Here is a 15,407-nt window from a genome sequence, read left to right as displayed (position 1 = left end):
GGGGACAAGCTGTAAGACTTACCGGTGGGCGGGCAAAGCCCCTGGGGCCTCGGTGAAGGACGATGTCGTAGTCAGAATCAGCGGTTTCTGAACCCTTCCGAAGGGGACGGACGAGGTGACGACATGATCTGGACAAGCGGACTGAAAGTAGTTTCATCTGGTGCTCCCGCCGGAACTTCGGCTTCAGATGCTGGCAAGCGTCGCAGTCTGTAGAATCATGGTGCTCGCCCAAACACCCCATACAAATAGGGTGAGGGCCCGTCGCCGACATCTGAAGTGTACAAGAAGTACACGTCTTTAAGCCTGAAGGCATTCGCACATTATCCCTCAACACAAAAGCGTGAAAAGAAAGGCCTGAAAACAGGTCAGGGTCATGATCGGGATCAGAGTTGCATGCGGAAAAGAAGGAAACTGACGTCAGCGTGCCGGGTTGAGGCTTATGTGACCTCACGGACGTCACGCCCGCGGACGACGTCAGGGCAGAGTCACGTGGTACCGCCCCTGGAGCTCAGAGATGCTGTGGCAAAGAACATTTTACGGATCCAGTCTTGCGCCAGGGGATAAATCTGATTGATAATATCATGGGTCACAACAAGGAAACAAAGCCAGTCAGATGACAAGCAGCGCCAACCCTCAATTGGCATATGCCCGCACTGATGAATCAACTGACCTCACTGTATCCCACCCACAGTGCCCAACATGACATCAGATGAAGTAGATATAATACTGTAAGAGATCCGAGACACCAGAGGAGCTGTAGAAAACTGCATTGGCGCACTGGAGTCAGATCTGGGCCTGCTCTGCGATGGCCGTTTCAAATTGGCAGACAGGGTCAAAGCCCCAGAGACAGACCTTGCGACACTGGGCCCTCAACAGAAAGCCCATACAAATGAACTGGATGACTAGTGTTCCTACTTGCACCTTCTACATGACCGAGCTGAGGATGTAGAGGGCTGAGCTTGATGCAAGAACGTGCGCATTATTGGACTGCCGGAGGTCACAGAAGGACCCAATGCCACATTGTTTATTGAACCCTGATTGAAGAACAAGGTGACCCCCCCATTGGCTCTCCAACTTATTTACTGTAGAAAGAGCAGACAGGGTACCCAACTGTTGGCCACCTCCGTGAGCACCCCCCAGGCCAATCGTGGCATGCATCCTGAACTTCAGAGACCAAGACACAGCACTCCAAAAGGCCAGGGGAAATGATACGATACTTGTAAACAACACTACGGTGTCCTTCTTGCCCCACTACACACTAGCTGTCCAATGCAAACCATCATTGTTTTTGTGCTGCAAAGAAACAACTCAGAGCGGAAGGTATGCCATTTGCCCTCATGTCCCCAGCCTGCCTGAGGGTTGTAAACAATCAGCGAACCATGTTCTTCGACATCCCAGAAATGGTTTGGGGCTGACTATAGAGACAATACCCAAATGTCTGTCGCCCCACCCCTCCACCCCGGGACACATCATAAGGTACCTTGCAGAACTACTGGTGGCACTGCCGAATGGGGACTGATCGACAACCTTAGTTTAAGGCTGTCCCTCCTCCCCAAAGAGAACTGAAGGACCAATGCGCTGTACTAGAAACTGTGACTTCATCCAGGCAGTATCGACCTCAGCAACCTCCAACCAGCTCGTCCAGTGCAGCGGCCTTGAACTCCAACATAAGTATGGCTCTTTTCCCTACAGTGACGCTGCAAACGTCAGACATTATAATATGACTCTCCTTTTATCACCACCTACCAGGGCCGGCCTTAGGCATGTGCAAGGTGTGCACCTGCACAGAGCCGCCAAACCCCAGGGGCCGCCACGACAAGGATCGGATACATGAATCATACATATTTGTGGCGGCCCCTGGCAGGATTTGGCGGCCTCCGACCCCGGCTTCCACTTTTACTAACAGTTCCAAAGCCCTGACAGTGAGTCCTGCCAGAGCTCACTCAGACCCAGCAGTCAATAAATAGTAACTATATTATTGTCTTAAACTAAGTTTACGGATAAAACCACCGATCGTCTTCACAAGAATGACTGTAAAACTCTTCAAAACGTGTCAGCGGCGCCGGAATTCATATCACGTTTTATTTGATATTGTAATCCATGAGAGCCTTTGTTTTTCCTACATGGTGTGTTTCTGTAGCTGTGTCCGTGCCACATATGACTCTTGTAGGATGCACTCTGAACTGAGTCTCCGCTAGGTCCCTGGGGGAGCTCTGGTTCTGGGTGGGTGTGGGATGAGTGGGTTTATAAAGGGCCATGACTGAGAGCTCTGGGCTGGCTGAAGGCAGAGCGAGTGTCTCACCGTGCCTGCCAGTGGGACACAGGTGTACAGTCTCTGACGACTTGCTCATGCAATACTTGGCCTCTCGGCATAGCGTGCTGAGCGATGGTTGCGTATATACATTTAAATGTAATTCTAAAGGAACGTTTGAGAAGGAGGTACAGCAAACGAAAATAAAATGCTTTATTTACAGGTGAGGAGGGAGAAGGCATGAAGAGGTCGGTCGTGGCGCACGCGTGACTTGCACAAGAGAGCAGAGTGATGAAGGGGACGGTGTCACACACAGCGAGAGTGCACAAGGCAGTGTTGTGAAGGGGGGAGTGATTGTGTGATGTCTGGACGCACTGGCACAAAACTCTGCTGCTCTGCAGGGGGCCTGCGTGCGTCGAGGAACAGGACTTTAGGTCTTATATTGTATGTAAGCCATGGCATGAAATGCACAGATCCAGCCTCTTGGGAAGAATTTCTAGTAACGCTTTTTTGGCCTCGGCCGTCTCACGGACACCCTCCCCCCTTTTCAGCCATCTTTAGGCACCGAGTGAGATTGCACCCAGTGGGTGAGCGGGCAGAGGCAGTGAGACCTCATTTACCACGCAGTCTTAAAAACCACCAGCCTTTACAACAAGGTTACAAATGCAAAGAGAACAATTGATGGACAGCCACACTCTCTGTCCCTTCACACACGTGTACAGCACACACTCTGCCCCCTCAAGCTGTCCAGGCTGATGAGGGATGGCCAAGTCTAAACCGGGGTGGCATGGTGAGCAAAAGAATGATGGGCGCCTGCTGAGAGACTGCACAAGATGCTGGACAGCGGCAGCGCAAAAGCAAAGGCAGAGCTCCTTGCAAGTCGCTCATGCAGGCCATGATTGTGCCAGTCGAGGGTAAGAGTGACCTACAGCTTTGTCCCGTGAGGAATGGTGTTTCGGCAAAGGGGGGGGAGGAAAAGCGTGGCACTGGCAGACATCAAGCACCTGTACAAATCCCTACAATCACCCGCTAGTAGCAGCACCCATCATGTCCTTTACCGTCCGTCATCTGCATGAGCCTTGCCAGTTGCTGCAGTGCTGAGCCCCGGCCCGACAGTCACTTGTGATACAACAGGAAAAGTGTATCAGCACGAGCAATTATTAAAACACCTTCCTGAGCTCCGCTCCGCCCCGCCCGGACCCCCTCTTCCGGGGCCCCCACCTACCCTCCCTGCACAGGGCCGCCTAGAGCCGCCCCTGCACCTACGAACAGGGTGTACGGCACACTGAGATGCACTCTGCTGGTGGCATTGGCCATCTCCGGTCCCTCGGACTCATGTATTGTATTTGATACTTATGATATACTTTAAAGTCGCTATCCTTGCTTATTGTTTCTAACACCTCAATATAGAATATGCTTCATGTCTTTTAATGCTTTGACTTTGTTGTCCACATATGGACTCAACATGAAGGTTACCCTGAAAACTGACTCCAGAAACAGTACTACACCTGAAGAAACTAGTTCATCCGTAACTATATGTACAAAAGTGTGAGTTGGTCAGTAAATTCAGGTTGTGCACTGTGTGCTGTTGTGCTGTTATATCATCACAAAGACTATGTGGCCCTTGCAGCACCTTATTAGTGGCTATGGGCTTACACAAGTGCTACTTGCACCGCAATCCAAGGACATACAGATTGGCTGCAAGAAAGCTTTATAAAATGATCCTTCAGATTGTAAGGAAAACAATGATCCAATTCTTACAGGCTTTACATGGAAAAATACCAAATATGCTACATACAATTCTTTTTGGTGAAACAAAAGTTAGAATATGAGGCATCAAAATGCAAAACATATATGTAAAGTTCTCCACTAAAAGAATTATCCAAGCAGATCTAAAAACAAGTCACCTGTTTTCACCATCCAGACCCGCATTCAACAACCAGCCAAAACCCCTCCTCCAATTTCCAAGTCACTGGCTTAAGTCACAGTCCTCTTTAGATTTGAGAAATTAATAGGAGAATTACAGTGATGCTCGGGCACCACAGGAAATACGACCATATTGCATTTGATTTTATTATCTGAGGAGGAACAACACAGTATATGTGAGAGAGAGAGAGTGAGTCCACCAAAGCACTAAATGCCCAGTTTGATCATTCCAGTCAGCCAAATTGCTATTATATTTAACAGCAGCAGTCCCAAGAGACAGAAGCTTAGACACGGATATGTGTTTGTATAAATCATTTTTACAAAACACCTTTAATTCGGTGTTCCTGTAATCAAACATAGATTCAAAGTGTGATTACCCAAGTGACGAAACAGTGTCCAACATCTTCTGGTAACTGCTCATATTTCTCTAGTTCCTTTAGGAATATACTGTTGACAAATGGAATAAAAGTAAGCAATATTTAGCCACACCACATTGAAAAGAATCAAGGACATATTTTCGCTAAAGAAAACTTCTTTAAACATAAAATGTTGTTAACAAAATGGTCCCAACAGCAAATTACCTATGAGTGCCACTGAATGAGTAGTATTTAGTATAAAATACCCTCAAAAAGTACATTTCAACGATGAACAAGTTACTTACCTTAGGTAGTACTCTTCTGGTAGAGACTTCCGAGCATAGCCCCCCCACCCCTTGTGCCTAGGAACCAGTCCGATTGCAGTGCGATTTGATCAGTCATGGCATCGGCCCCTATAATTTGTTATTGCCGTCACGTCATTCCCCACCCGCCTCCCTCACCCACACCTCAACACAGCACATCTAACAACTGAAACGCTGAAATAGTTACATCTTTCCCTCCCTCTCCCCTCTCTTTATTCCTATATCTTTCCCCTCGTCCTCTCACCTTCTTTATTTATTTATTTATGCGTTTTTATATAGCGCGGACTTTACCCAAAGGTGTCAGAGCGCTTCACAATACAAACAGAACTGATACATGAGAACATTACAAGTGAACAAATTACAAAAGCAAACGTTACATTACAGGAGGCAAAAGTGACAATCTTGAGCAAACAAAATACAAGAGGTAGCAAACGGTGCATTGCAGGAGGAAAAAGTGGCATGTGTGCAAGTTACAAAAGCGTACAAAGTACAAGTAGAGGTATAATACTGCAATAAATGGAGGACACTCCAACACAAGAACAAACGTTACGTAGGCAACGGTGGCACTTGTGCAAGTATCGAAAGCAAACAAAATGTAAGAGGTAGCAAACAGTGTGTTACAAGAGAAAAGTGACGTGTGCATGTTACAAAAGAGTACCAAACACAGGTAAAAGGGTAGTACTGCAATAAATGGCAGACTCTCAAACCACAAGAACATACTGGGAAGGCACTTCCATAGTCATGGAGAATAGAAATTTTTTATACTAAAAGGTCTTCCTTCAGATAATAGAGAGGGCATGAATTAACTTTGGAAGTGTCTTTGAAGGAGGAGAACTTTGAGGTCAGTTTTGAAGGCCTGGGAGGAGATGGTGGTCCAGAACTGAGGCGGAAGTGAGTTCCAAATTCTCACTACATTGCCTGAAAAGGATTGGGCCATCGATCTTTCCTTTTTGAAAGTGGGAGGTTCAAGCAGTAGATTTTCCACCTTTCGTGATGGTCTAGAGCCTCCAGAGAGTTTCAGTTTATTCGCCAGGTAGCGAGGAGAGGAGGAGTGCAAGGCTTTGTGGGTGATGCAGGCAGTCTTGTAGATAGATCTTGCCTCGATGGGAAGCCAGCGGAGGGTGGATAACATGGGTGTGATGTGGTCGCTTCTTTTGGCCCCATAAATGAAACGAGCTGCTGAATGGAGAACAGACTTAAGGGACAGGTGGGATTTGGGGAGGCCAGTAAGAAGAGAATTGCAGTAGTCCAGTCTGGAGAGGACGAGCGATTGGACCAGGGTTTTAAAGTCATGCTCCGGGAAGAAGCGACGAATCCCCCAAAGAAGGCGCAGTTGGTATCGAGCAGACTTTGCATTTGAATTAATGTGGGACAGTAGATTGAGTTTTGTTTCGAGTATGACACCAAGGGATTTTGCGCTGTTGACAATGATTGGTTTATTGTTCAGTAGATTCATCTGATCCATACATGATTGAACCGGTGGAGGAATTCGGTTTTGTAGGGATTCAGAATCAGTTGATGTGTTGACATCCAGTTTTGAATGGAGTCCAGAGTAGACCTTAGGACGGAGAGATCGTGAGTGGAGGCAACCTTGAGGTAGATTTGAGTGTCCTCTGCATAGAGAAGATAGTGGACCCCGGATTTACTTAGGAGATTTACCAGTGGTTCCAAATAGAGATTGAACAATGGGAGTGCAGGTATAGAGCCTTGAGGAACACCTTGACCCACCGCCAAAGGAGATGAAAGACTGTCCGCTATTTTGATCATTTGGGATCTATCAGAGAGGAAGGAAGCAAACCATTTAAGCACAGTGCCCTCCATGCCCATTCTCTTTTGAAGAGTGTTGAAGAGGGTGTTGTGATTGACAGTGTCAAAGGCTGCAGAAAAATCAAGGAGAATTAGACTGAAAATTGTCAAGAAGATCATTGTCCTTGATATGACGAGAGAGCTGTTTTGCAACACATCTTTCTGTGATCTTCGCAATAAAGGGTAGGTTAGTGATGGTGGGGTAGTTGTTGAGGTCATTCGCATCAGCAGTGGGTTAAGCAGAGGGGTGACCTGCCCAGTTTTGAAGGGAACAGGAAGGGAGCCTGAACAGAGGGAGAGGTTGCCCAGAGTGGTCCAATAGGGAAGAGAATGGGTATAGAAGTCAATGGCAATGGCACTAGGGATGGGGTCAAGAGAATGGTTGGAGGGCTTTGTTTTGAGGATGCACTTGAGGAGGACAGCTTCAGAGAAGGGGTCAAAGTTCTGCCAAATGGTTAGTGATTTGCGCAACTCTGCAGGGGTAGGATGAGCGACCTGATCCACAAGTGATTTCACTTTTTCGTCAAAGAATACAGTGAAATCCGCAGCTTTCTTTATAGAATTCTCCAACTTGGAGTTTGGGGGAGAGCAGTTAGTATTCTTGATGAGATCAAATAGTTTTTTCGGTCTATTTTTGGCTGAGTCAAGGAGGGATCTGAAGTGTGATGCTTTCCCAAGGAAGATGTGCTTGTGGCACACAACATTTTGATGTAATATCTAATGCGGTCATTGTTTCTATGTGGCCGATGCTGATGTTCCTATGGCGTTATTTTATTTCAAAATTGCTAATAAAGAATTACAACACAAAAAAAGAATCCTCATCTTTTGAATATTTCCCAGCCGTTAGACTAGATCACAGGTACTCATAGTACGGCCCGAGGGCCGCCACCGGCCCGGAAAGCCTTTCCTGGCGGCCCGCGGACCTGGCAGACATCGCACCAGTGTTTTGAAAAAAAACATTTCTAAGTGTCTTCAACCGGAGCGAGACTCTGCTGCTCTGTGGGGGTCGGTCGGGTTATACATTCAGGTGATAGGGAGAGCGGAGCTGCAGGGGCCTAAGAGGTGAAATACAATAAAGCCCCATTAAAATGCAAATGGTCTTTTAAAGACCTGTTAAGTGCTCGGGTGCGGCTTTGTGCGTGTGTGCCCATAAGCTGACTCAGCCGGGCCGACACACAGGGTGAGATGTGTGGTAGTGCAATTCTGGACCCTTCCATTTCACCAGCCTTGGGGTCCACCACTCGTGTTATAAAATATCGTCGTATCATGACGAATTTGGTATCTACGAACCGGTAATGATTAGGACATCATCCCTATGCATTTGCGTCACGATTAAATGATGCTAACACCCTCAAATCTTGATTTGCGTCTCGAACCCGCAGACTCCATTTTGTAAACGGCATCCATCTTATGACTTGCCCTCATATAGTCAATTGATTAAAACCGAGTTTGATCTGAAAGGACACGTCCACCGTAGCTGACTTCCCCATGACCTGGCCGAGCTGACTCCACTGCCTCCAGCCAAGCCTGTTTGGGCGGCTCCTCGCCCAGTGGCCGAGCCAGATATCATCAAGGCACAACATGTCATAAACCCTTCACTACATACAGACCCTGTTTCCATACACACACACACCTGTCCATGATTCTTGTTTATGACCCGTTTTATGATGGGAGGGTGCTCGACCTTATTGGCATTTCATCGATATCTGATGGGAGTTCTGGATCTGGCGGGGTAATCCATCACAAACTGGACATCTGAAATATGTGCTGACCAGCATGACTTCGCTCTTTGTATTATTGTGGAAATATTTGTATTGCCATATCGTAAACTTAAGAATTCTTGTCTGCAGCTGTTATTTATGTATATAAGGAGAAGTCTGGTTCTGTAAAAACAAACAGTCTCCTGAGAACTTACGGCCTGTGTTGTCGTACTTCTAGGACGCATGTTACTTGGTTGCAGCCAATAAAACTCGATCACTGACCTCATCTAGAAGACTCTGTGTTTCTGTAAGTCCAGAACAGGGAGAACTTAGAGGTCTTCGGGTGTGGTCCCCTGGCACCACCGGGTCTCGAAAAACCCGGCACCTCAGTTGCCGTTCCTGTCGCATGCTGACTCATTGCTGAACCTAGGGCTCGCAGCATCAGTCTAGCAGAGGGAAAAGGACTGCAGCCCCAAAGCTCAGAAGTCAAGATATTCCTCAAGTTGGGGGCGCAGAGGGGAGCTACCATGACTAACATTACAATTGTCAAGGAAGGCTGGGTGCAGAAGAGGGGTAAGTGTAAAAACGGAAGCATTCACTCTGTATCAAAAACAGTCATTCTCAACAATATGGAAGCAGTTCTGTGACCACATTTAGAGAAATGACCAATCGATGAAAAATGCAGTGAATGGATGAGAAATGTGCAAACATAGTTTACCTCTTATGGACAGGATAGGTCGGTGTGTTGTTTTTGGTTTGTAACACATGATTTATTTTATAAGGGGTTAGCAGTTTTTGTATTCACTTGTCTGCAAGCATGTCTCTTCTGGCAATCCTTCTTGAAATGAGGACGTTGTAAAAGTAGTCTTGTTTTGTATTATTTTGGTCAGCAGTTTAAACGCAGAGGACTACCATAATCTCTCTGTTTTAGAAATTTAACGTTTACAGCGTTGTGTTCCCATCAACCAAAAACAAGTTTGTGTGCAACCTGCCAGCCGTAAGATTTTCATCGCCAACAAAACAGAAAATGAATGATTTGCTTCTGTTTTGCCATTATTGGAAGGAATTGTTTTGTTTCTAGCATTCAAATCTACTGATTCCTGAGGCCCAGCTCGGTATCCTTTGTTGTGGGAGGTATTGATGACATCTAATACCGTTTTTTTTAGAGACTTATGGTGGTTGTGTATAATTGAGAACGGAAATTGGGTTATTGAAGTCTCATGGGTACACAGTGGGTATTTTTCACTTGCTTTTTGCACCCTCTAGGCATCTGAATCTGGAATCTGGAACTTGCTTCCTCCATCGCTCCGTGTCACCATTTCCACCCGGATCTTCAAAGCGGACCTCAAATCTCTTCTATTCCAAAGACACTTTCAGAACTAATTTATAAAAATGCATAAACAAACAAATAAATAAATAAATAAATGACAGAGGGAGGTAGAGAGATGGAGGGAGAGGGAGGGAGAGGGAGGGAGAGGGAGGGAGGGAAAGGGAGGGAGACAGAGGGAGAGGGAGGGAGGGAGGTACAGGGAGGGAGGGAGAGGGAAGGGTAGTGAAGGAGGGAGTGAGGGAAGGGAAGGGAGTGAGGGAAGAAAGGGGAGTGGGGGAGGAAGAGAGAGGGAAGGGGAGTGAGGGAGGGAATGAGGGAAGGGGAGGGAGGGAAGGGGAGGGAGGGAGTGATGGAAGGGGAGGGAGTGAGGGAAGGAAGGGGAGTGGGGATGGGGGAAGGGGAGTGAGAGACAGGAAAGGGGGAGTGGGTGAAGGGGAGTGAGGGTGAGGGTGAGGGAAGGGGAGTGAGGTGTTGTAATTTGACAATGATTGGGTTAGCATTTAGCTCAGCTACACAAATTTCTCCTTATCTGGACCACGTTTTCGGAGGCCATTTTGTATTCAATGGCTTCCATTAAATGAACATGCTGCCTCGTGGTCAGCATGCCCTTTTGTCCTTTCTCTGTACCAATGACCATCTAACTTGCCCAGCAACAGGCTATTTTTAGTACTGGTCAAGCTTGCACATGCGTAGTTAAACCCTTTGTATTAGTGGACGGTCATCACTTAGGAATGTGCCCCAAACTGACCAGTGGTGCTAAAACTCCTCCCATAAGCTGGCTGTGTTCCAAAAATGTCCTTATATGTATCTAAACTGAGCAAATGTGTTCCACCCACTCTTTTTATTACTGTAAAACTGTATAAAAAGGTTTCGCACCGATGTTCGGTGTGATACTTTTTGCATTGCCGAAGGGTGCTGTAGGAATGTACCACCAGCCCATGGGGTCTTAATAAACTTGTCTTTTGCATTTTCCAGTTTCCGTGCCAATTTCTACATTATGGTGTCATAGAGGTTTTGCAGAGTATGTAGGTCTGAAGAACCCAATACCACAAATTGGCGACCACGAAGGGACTCATCGGCGACTCGGATACCCGAAGGAGAGGTCATGACGAAGGATTGGAAACTCGCCATGGACGCGTAAGCTGCCACTGAGTGACCCGAGTCTTGGCACCCACTGTGTTTTCTTCCTTTCCTTCTGATCTGACCTTCCAGGTGGCGCCGGTCCTCGACTGAGATCCTGATCGGTTGGGTTGTCGTACAGTGCCTGTTTGGCTGATTTGATTAAAGAACTTGGCAGCTGGAACCTGGATACTTGAGAATTTGGTACGTTTGTGATTGGTAAGATAGTCTACCGTGAAATGCAATGGCCACTACATGGGTCCCTTGATTTATGAAAGGTTCAATATGTGGAGCAATGTTTTTTTCAGCGCAGGTCTAGACAGGATATGTTTGATTGCGTACGTATGTGGGAGAAAGCGGTGCGTGAGCGAATGAAGCGTGAACAAGCCTTGGCGGACAAGGAGCAGCGAAAGGCTGCCTGTGATAAAGCTTTACAGCTGGAGGAGAAAGAGTTGCAGGAAAAGAAAGAGAGGGAGCAACGAGAGCCTAATTTGTAAATTAATGGTCAATTTCCTATTCGACGTCCTTTTTACCCTGTCCTTACTAATGAACCTGATGATTTTTCATTGCTAGACCGTTGCCCGCCTCCGTATGTTTCACCTACGGCTCCGCATGAGGGATCGGATGAAGATGATGAAGGGCATAGTCGTACCAGGCTAAGTGTTGATCGGGCTGCGGAATTGCGGGGGTTTGCTCGAAAACTTAATCTTAAAACTATAACTATTTCGGAAATTGATGATCAGATGCGTAAGTGGTCTGAGAAAGAACGGTTGTATTTCTTGAGTCATTTTGGAGACGAAGTTGTAGAACGGTTTAGAAAATATTCATCTGACTTGGAACCAAAAGATGTATCAGTTGGTCGTGAGAATTTGCGTAAAGGTATTTTTGTTCTTACAGATGCGGATTCATTTTTCCAACGGTTGGTCCATCTGCGGGATGAGGCGTTACAATTACGGGTGGCAAAAAAGGCATCAGACTTGGCTGCGTCTGGATCGACGGAGAATTCCAAAGAGTGCCCTATCTTTGGAGCAGATAAGAGTTCTACAGTTCATATTATGCCTATGCGAGAAGCTGTACCTTTATATGTCCCTCCTAAAGGGCAAGGTACAGATGATGATAAAACGTCTGTGAATGCAAAGGGTTATTTTATATATAATTGGGTTTACACACCATGGAATAGAACAGATGTTATGGCACTTAAGACTGTTTTGCCTGACCCTCGTAAAAACCCAGCAGCTTTCTATGAAGGAGTGGAAGGGGCTATTTCTTCGTGCGTTATGACCTTAGTTGATATTGATCTTTTCTTCGGATTGATATTACCTCCTGATATGTGGAGAGTGATTCGTAAATTTGATGATCGAGCGATTTTGGGTGCAGATTGGAAAGAAATAGCCCAAGCCGATTTAGATAGGAAGCCCGCGTGTAAGCCATGCCAATTAATTTTAGATCTTCCGGGGGCTATTTTGAATAAATTGAAAATGCTTGTTCCCCCTAATAAGGTTGATTGGACTATGTTAGCTTCGTGCAAACAGAAGCAGGATGAATCTGTTTCTGACTTCTTTTCGTGTTTTGAGGAAGCATTCCATGACTACAGTGGGCAATTATTAACAGAGGATACGGGCAGGCATTTGTTTGTTGACAAATATGTGACTAATCTCCTGCCGGAGATTGCGAAACGTTTAAAGGCTAGTGAAAGTTCTTGGACCACAGCGACCCCTGCTTCTTTATTGACTATGGCTCAGTATTATGAACGACAGGAATTGGAGGCTAAGGAAAATAGTGATAAGAAAGCGAAGGAGTTAAAGACGAAGGTGATGTTGGCTCAGGTTCATGCGACCCAGACAAGAGGGAATGATAGGGGTAGGCGTGGATCGTATGGTACGTCTTCTGTTTGTACCGACATTTCTGAGGACCAGTGTGCATACTGTAAACAGTTTGGACATTGGGCTTCAGACTGTCCGGTGCTTCGAGAACAGCGTAATCAGCGTGGTCGAGGAAGTGGAAGGACGCGGAATAGTTATACAGGACCGAGGGGCGGGGTGAATGATCGTGGCAGGTTTGAAGCGAGGGGTCGTGGTCAGGCTGATTATAATACGTTTGATCGACAAAATCAGTATCAGATAACTGAGGGTGAGTTTACAGAGTCCCAGGATTATGTACATGCATAGGATTGCGTAGGATGGGGTGTGGAATCGGTTGAAGTACCAGTAGATCAAAGGGGTCCATATGTATCAGCGCATGTTTTGGGTTCTACTGATCAGTTTCTGGTCGATACAGGAGCTACTCGTAGTGCCCTGTCCAAACACTTGGTTCCAAGGGCTCCCCTGTCTGGCGAAATAATTACATCAATAGGGTTCGATGGAACACCCTCTCTTAGCCCATTGTCACAACCCATTACATTTCACATTGATAAATTTACTGCCCCATGTCCGTTTCTGTTGTCACCAAACACTCCAGATAATATCATGGGAATAGATATGCTTAAATATTTTCAAGCAACCATACGTTGCGCTCCTGAAGGGGTGCGGGTCATTTTGAACGAGAATTACCCAGATGTAATGAGAGTGCCTCATGCAAGAGACTGAGGCATTAGCCTCTCTTCCCAAAACGTTATGGGCTACTTCAGATACAGATGTGGGACAAATGATTATCCCTCCTATACGTATCACTGTTAAGGAGGGGGTGTCTTTGCCTCGTGTACCGCAGTATAAAATTTCCAGGGAACGTGAAATTGCTCTGATGCATATTGTACATGACTTGATTATTGCAGGCGTGGTAGAAGAAGTCCCCTATAATGTTTGTAACAGCCCTATTCTTCCGATTTTAAAGAAAGATACAGACACTAAAATCTATTGTTTCATTATTGATTTGAGAGAAATTAAAAAGATAGTAGTGCCTCAATACCCAGTGGTGTCTGATATTACCACCCTACTTACTTTGATCCCGCCCACGGCCACTGCCTTCACTGTTATTGACTTGAAAAATGCTTTCTTTTCAATTCCCATCCATCCTGATAGCCGATATCTGTTTGGCTTCACATTAAATAATAAATCATATAGATTTTGTCGAGTTCCTCAAGGTTACACAGAAAGCCTTAGCATTTATAGCTAGGCTTTAAAAAGACAGCTTGATTCTTTCGATTTACAGTCTGGAGTGGCTCTCATTCAATATGTTGATGACATTTTACTCGCAGCAGACACGCAGGGACAATGTGAAGAGAGTAGTCTTGCTCTGCTTTCTTTTCTTGCTCAGAATAATCACAAGGTTTCTAGGAAAAAGCTCCAATATTGTAGACCAAAGGTGACCTACCTCGGTCATCTTTTGTCTAAGGAGGGACGTGCATTGACATCTGATCGAATCCAAGCTATATTAGATACACCAGTCCCTCGCAGTCAGAGAGATGTTCGTGCTTTTATGGGTTTAACGTCTTTTTGCAGGCAGTGGATAATGAGGTTTTCACACATTATAAAACCCTTGTTAGCATTGTTGTCCAAAACTACACCGATCCCCCTTGGACAGATGAATGTCAGAATGCTTTTGACCAATTGAGACAAGCCCTTTGTTCCGCACCAGTACTAGGTACACCAGATTATACAAAGATTTTTACATTATATGTACACAAGAAGGATGGGTGTGCATTGTCAGTCCTAGTGCAGACACACGGGGATAAACAGAGACCTTGCGCGTACTTTTCAGCAGTACTTGACCCCGTAGCACGAGGATTACCTGGGTGTTTTCGAGCAGTTGCAGCAACAGCAGTGGCTATACGACAGAGTGAGGGAATAGTTTTGTCACACAAATTGTTGGTGTTAGTTCCCCATGCGGTAGACGCTCTGTTAAACCAAACAAAAACTCAGTACCTAACGAGTGCACGTTTAACAGGATATGAGCTAACACTGTTGGCGCCACATATTACACTGAAGAGATGTGCCACTTTGAACCCTGCTACTTTATTGCCGTATCCAGTTGCTGAGGGCCAGGAGGAAGAACACCATGATTGTGTTTTCCTGACTGAAGAACAAACAAAGGGTCGTATTGGCTTACAGGATACGCCACTTCCAGATGTAGATGGGGAACTGTGGGTTGATGGATCGTGTTTAAGGCTGCCAGATGGTACAACTTCTGCAGCATATGCGACCACGACACTTAAGACAGTGGTAGAAGCAGCCACGAATACCGCAGAAATCGGCCCAAGCAGCTGAATTGATAGCTTTAACAAAGGCATGTGAATTGAGTGCTGGTTTATGTGTGAATATCTACACTGATAACCGGTACGCCTTTGGAGTAGTGCACGACTTCGGCCTGCTCTGGAGGGAGCGAGGATTTTTGACTTCACATGGAGTACACATTATGCATGGAGAATTAGTACGTGACCTCCTGAATGCGCTATTACATCCAAAGAAAGTAGCAATAATCAAATGCAGTGCACATAAGAAAGTGACAGACAAAGTAGGCCAAGGAAACGCCTTTGCAGATCGCATAGCAAGAGAAACTGCTATCTTACCAAATGTTTCGCCAATATATGTGGTGAAATCGCAGGCTGAGAGATGGCATGATGCTAGAGAGGAGATCTTAGACATTCAGAAATCAGCGTCT

The 15,407-nt window shown here is 46.0% G+C and overlaps 1 protein-coding gene across 1 annotated transcript in view; it reads right to left on the bottom strand.

Annotated features, from left to right (window-relative positions):
• Positions 1–15,407, bottom strand: part of TRIO (trio Rho guanine nucleotide exchange factor) — a 5,246,815-nt gene that overhangs the window by 2,483,553 nt on the left and 2,747,855 nt on the right. The window contains exon 26 of the mRNA XM_086965300.1: positions 4,555–4,624. Within this exon, the coding sequence (XP_086821426.1) occupies positions 4,555–4,624 (70 nt within the window). The remainder of the gene's footprint in view (positions 1–4,554; positions 4,625–15,407) is intronic.

Source organism: Lissotriton vulgaris, chromosome 4_1 (assembly GCF_964263255.1).
Source record: "Lissotriton vulgaris chromosome 4_1, aLisVul1.2, whole genome shotgun sequence".
Lineage (NCBI taxonomy): Eukaryota > Metazoa > Chordata > Amphibia > Caudata > Salamandridae > Lissotriton > Lissotriton vulgaris.
The sequence above is the reverse complement of the archived record's forward strand: the minus strand, read 5'-3'. Positions and strand labels throughout refer to the sequence as shown.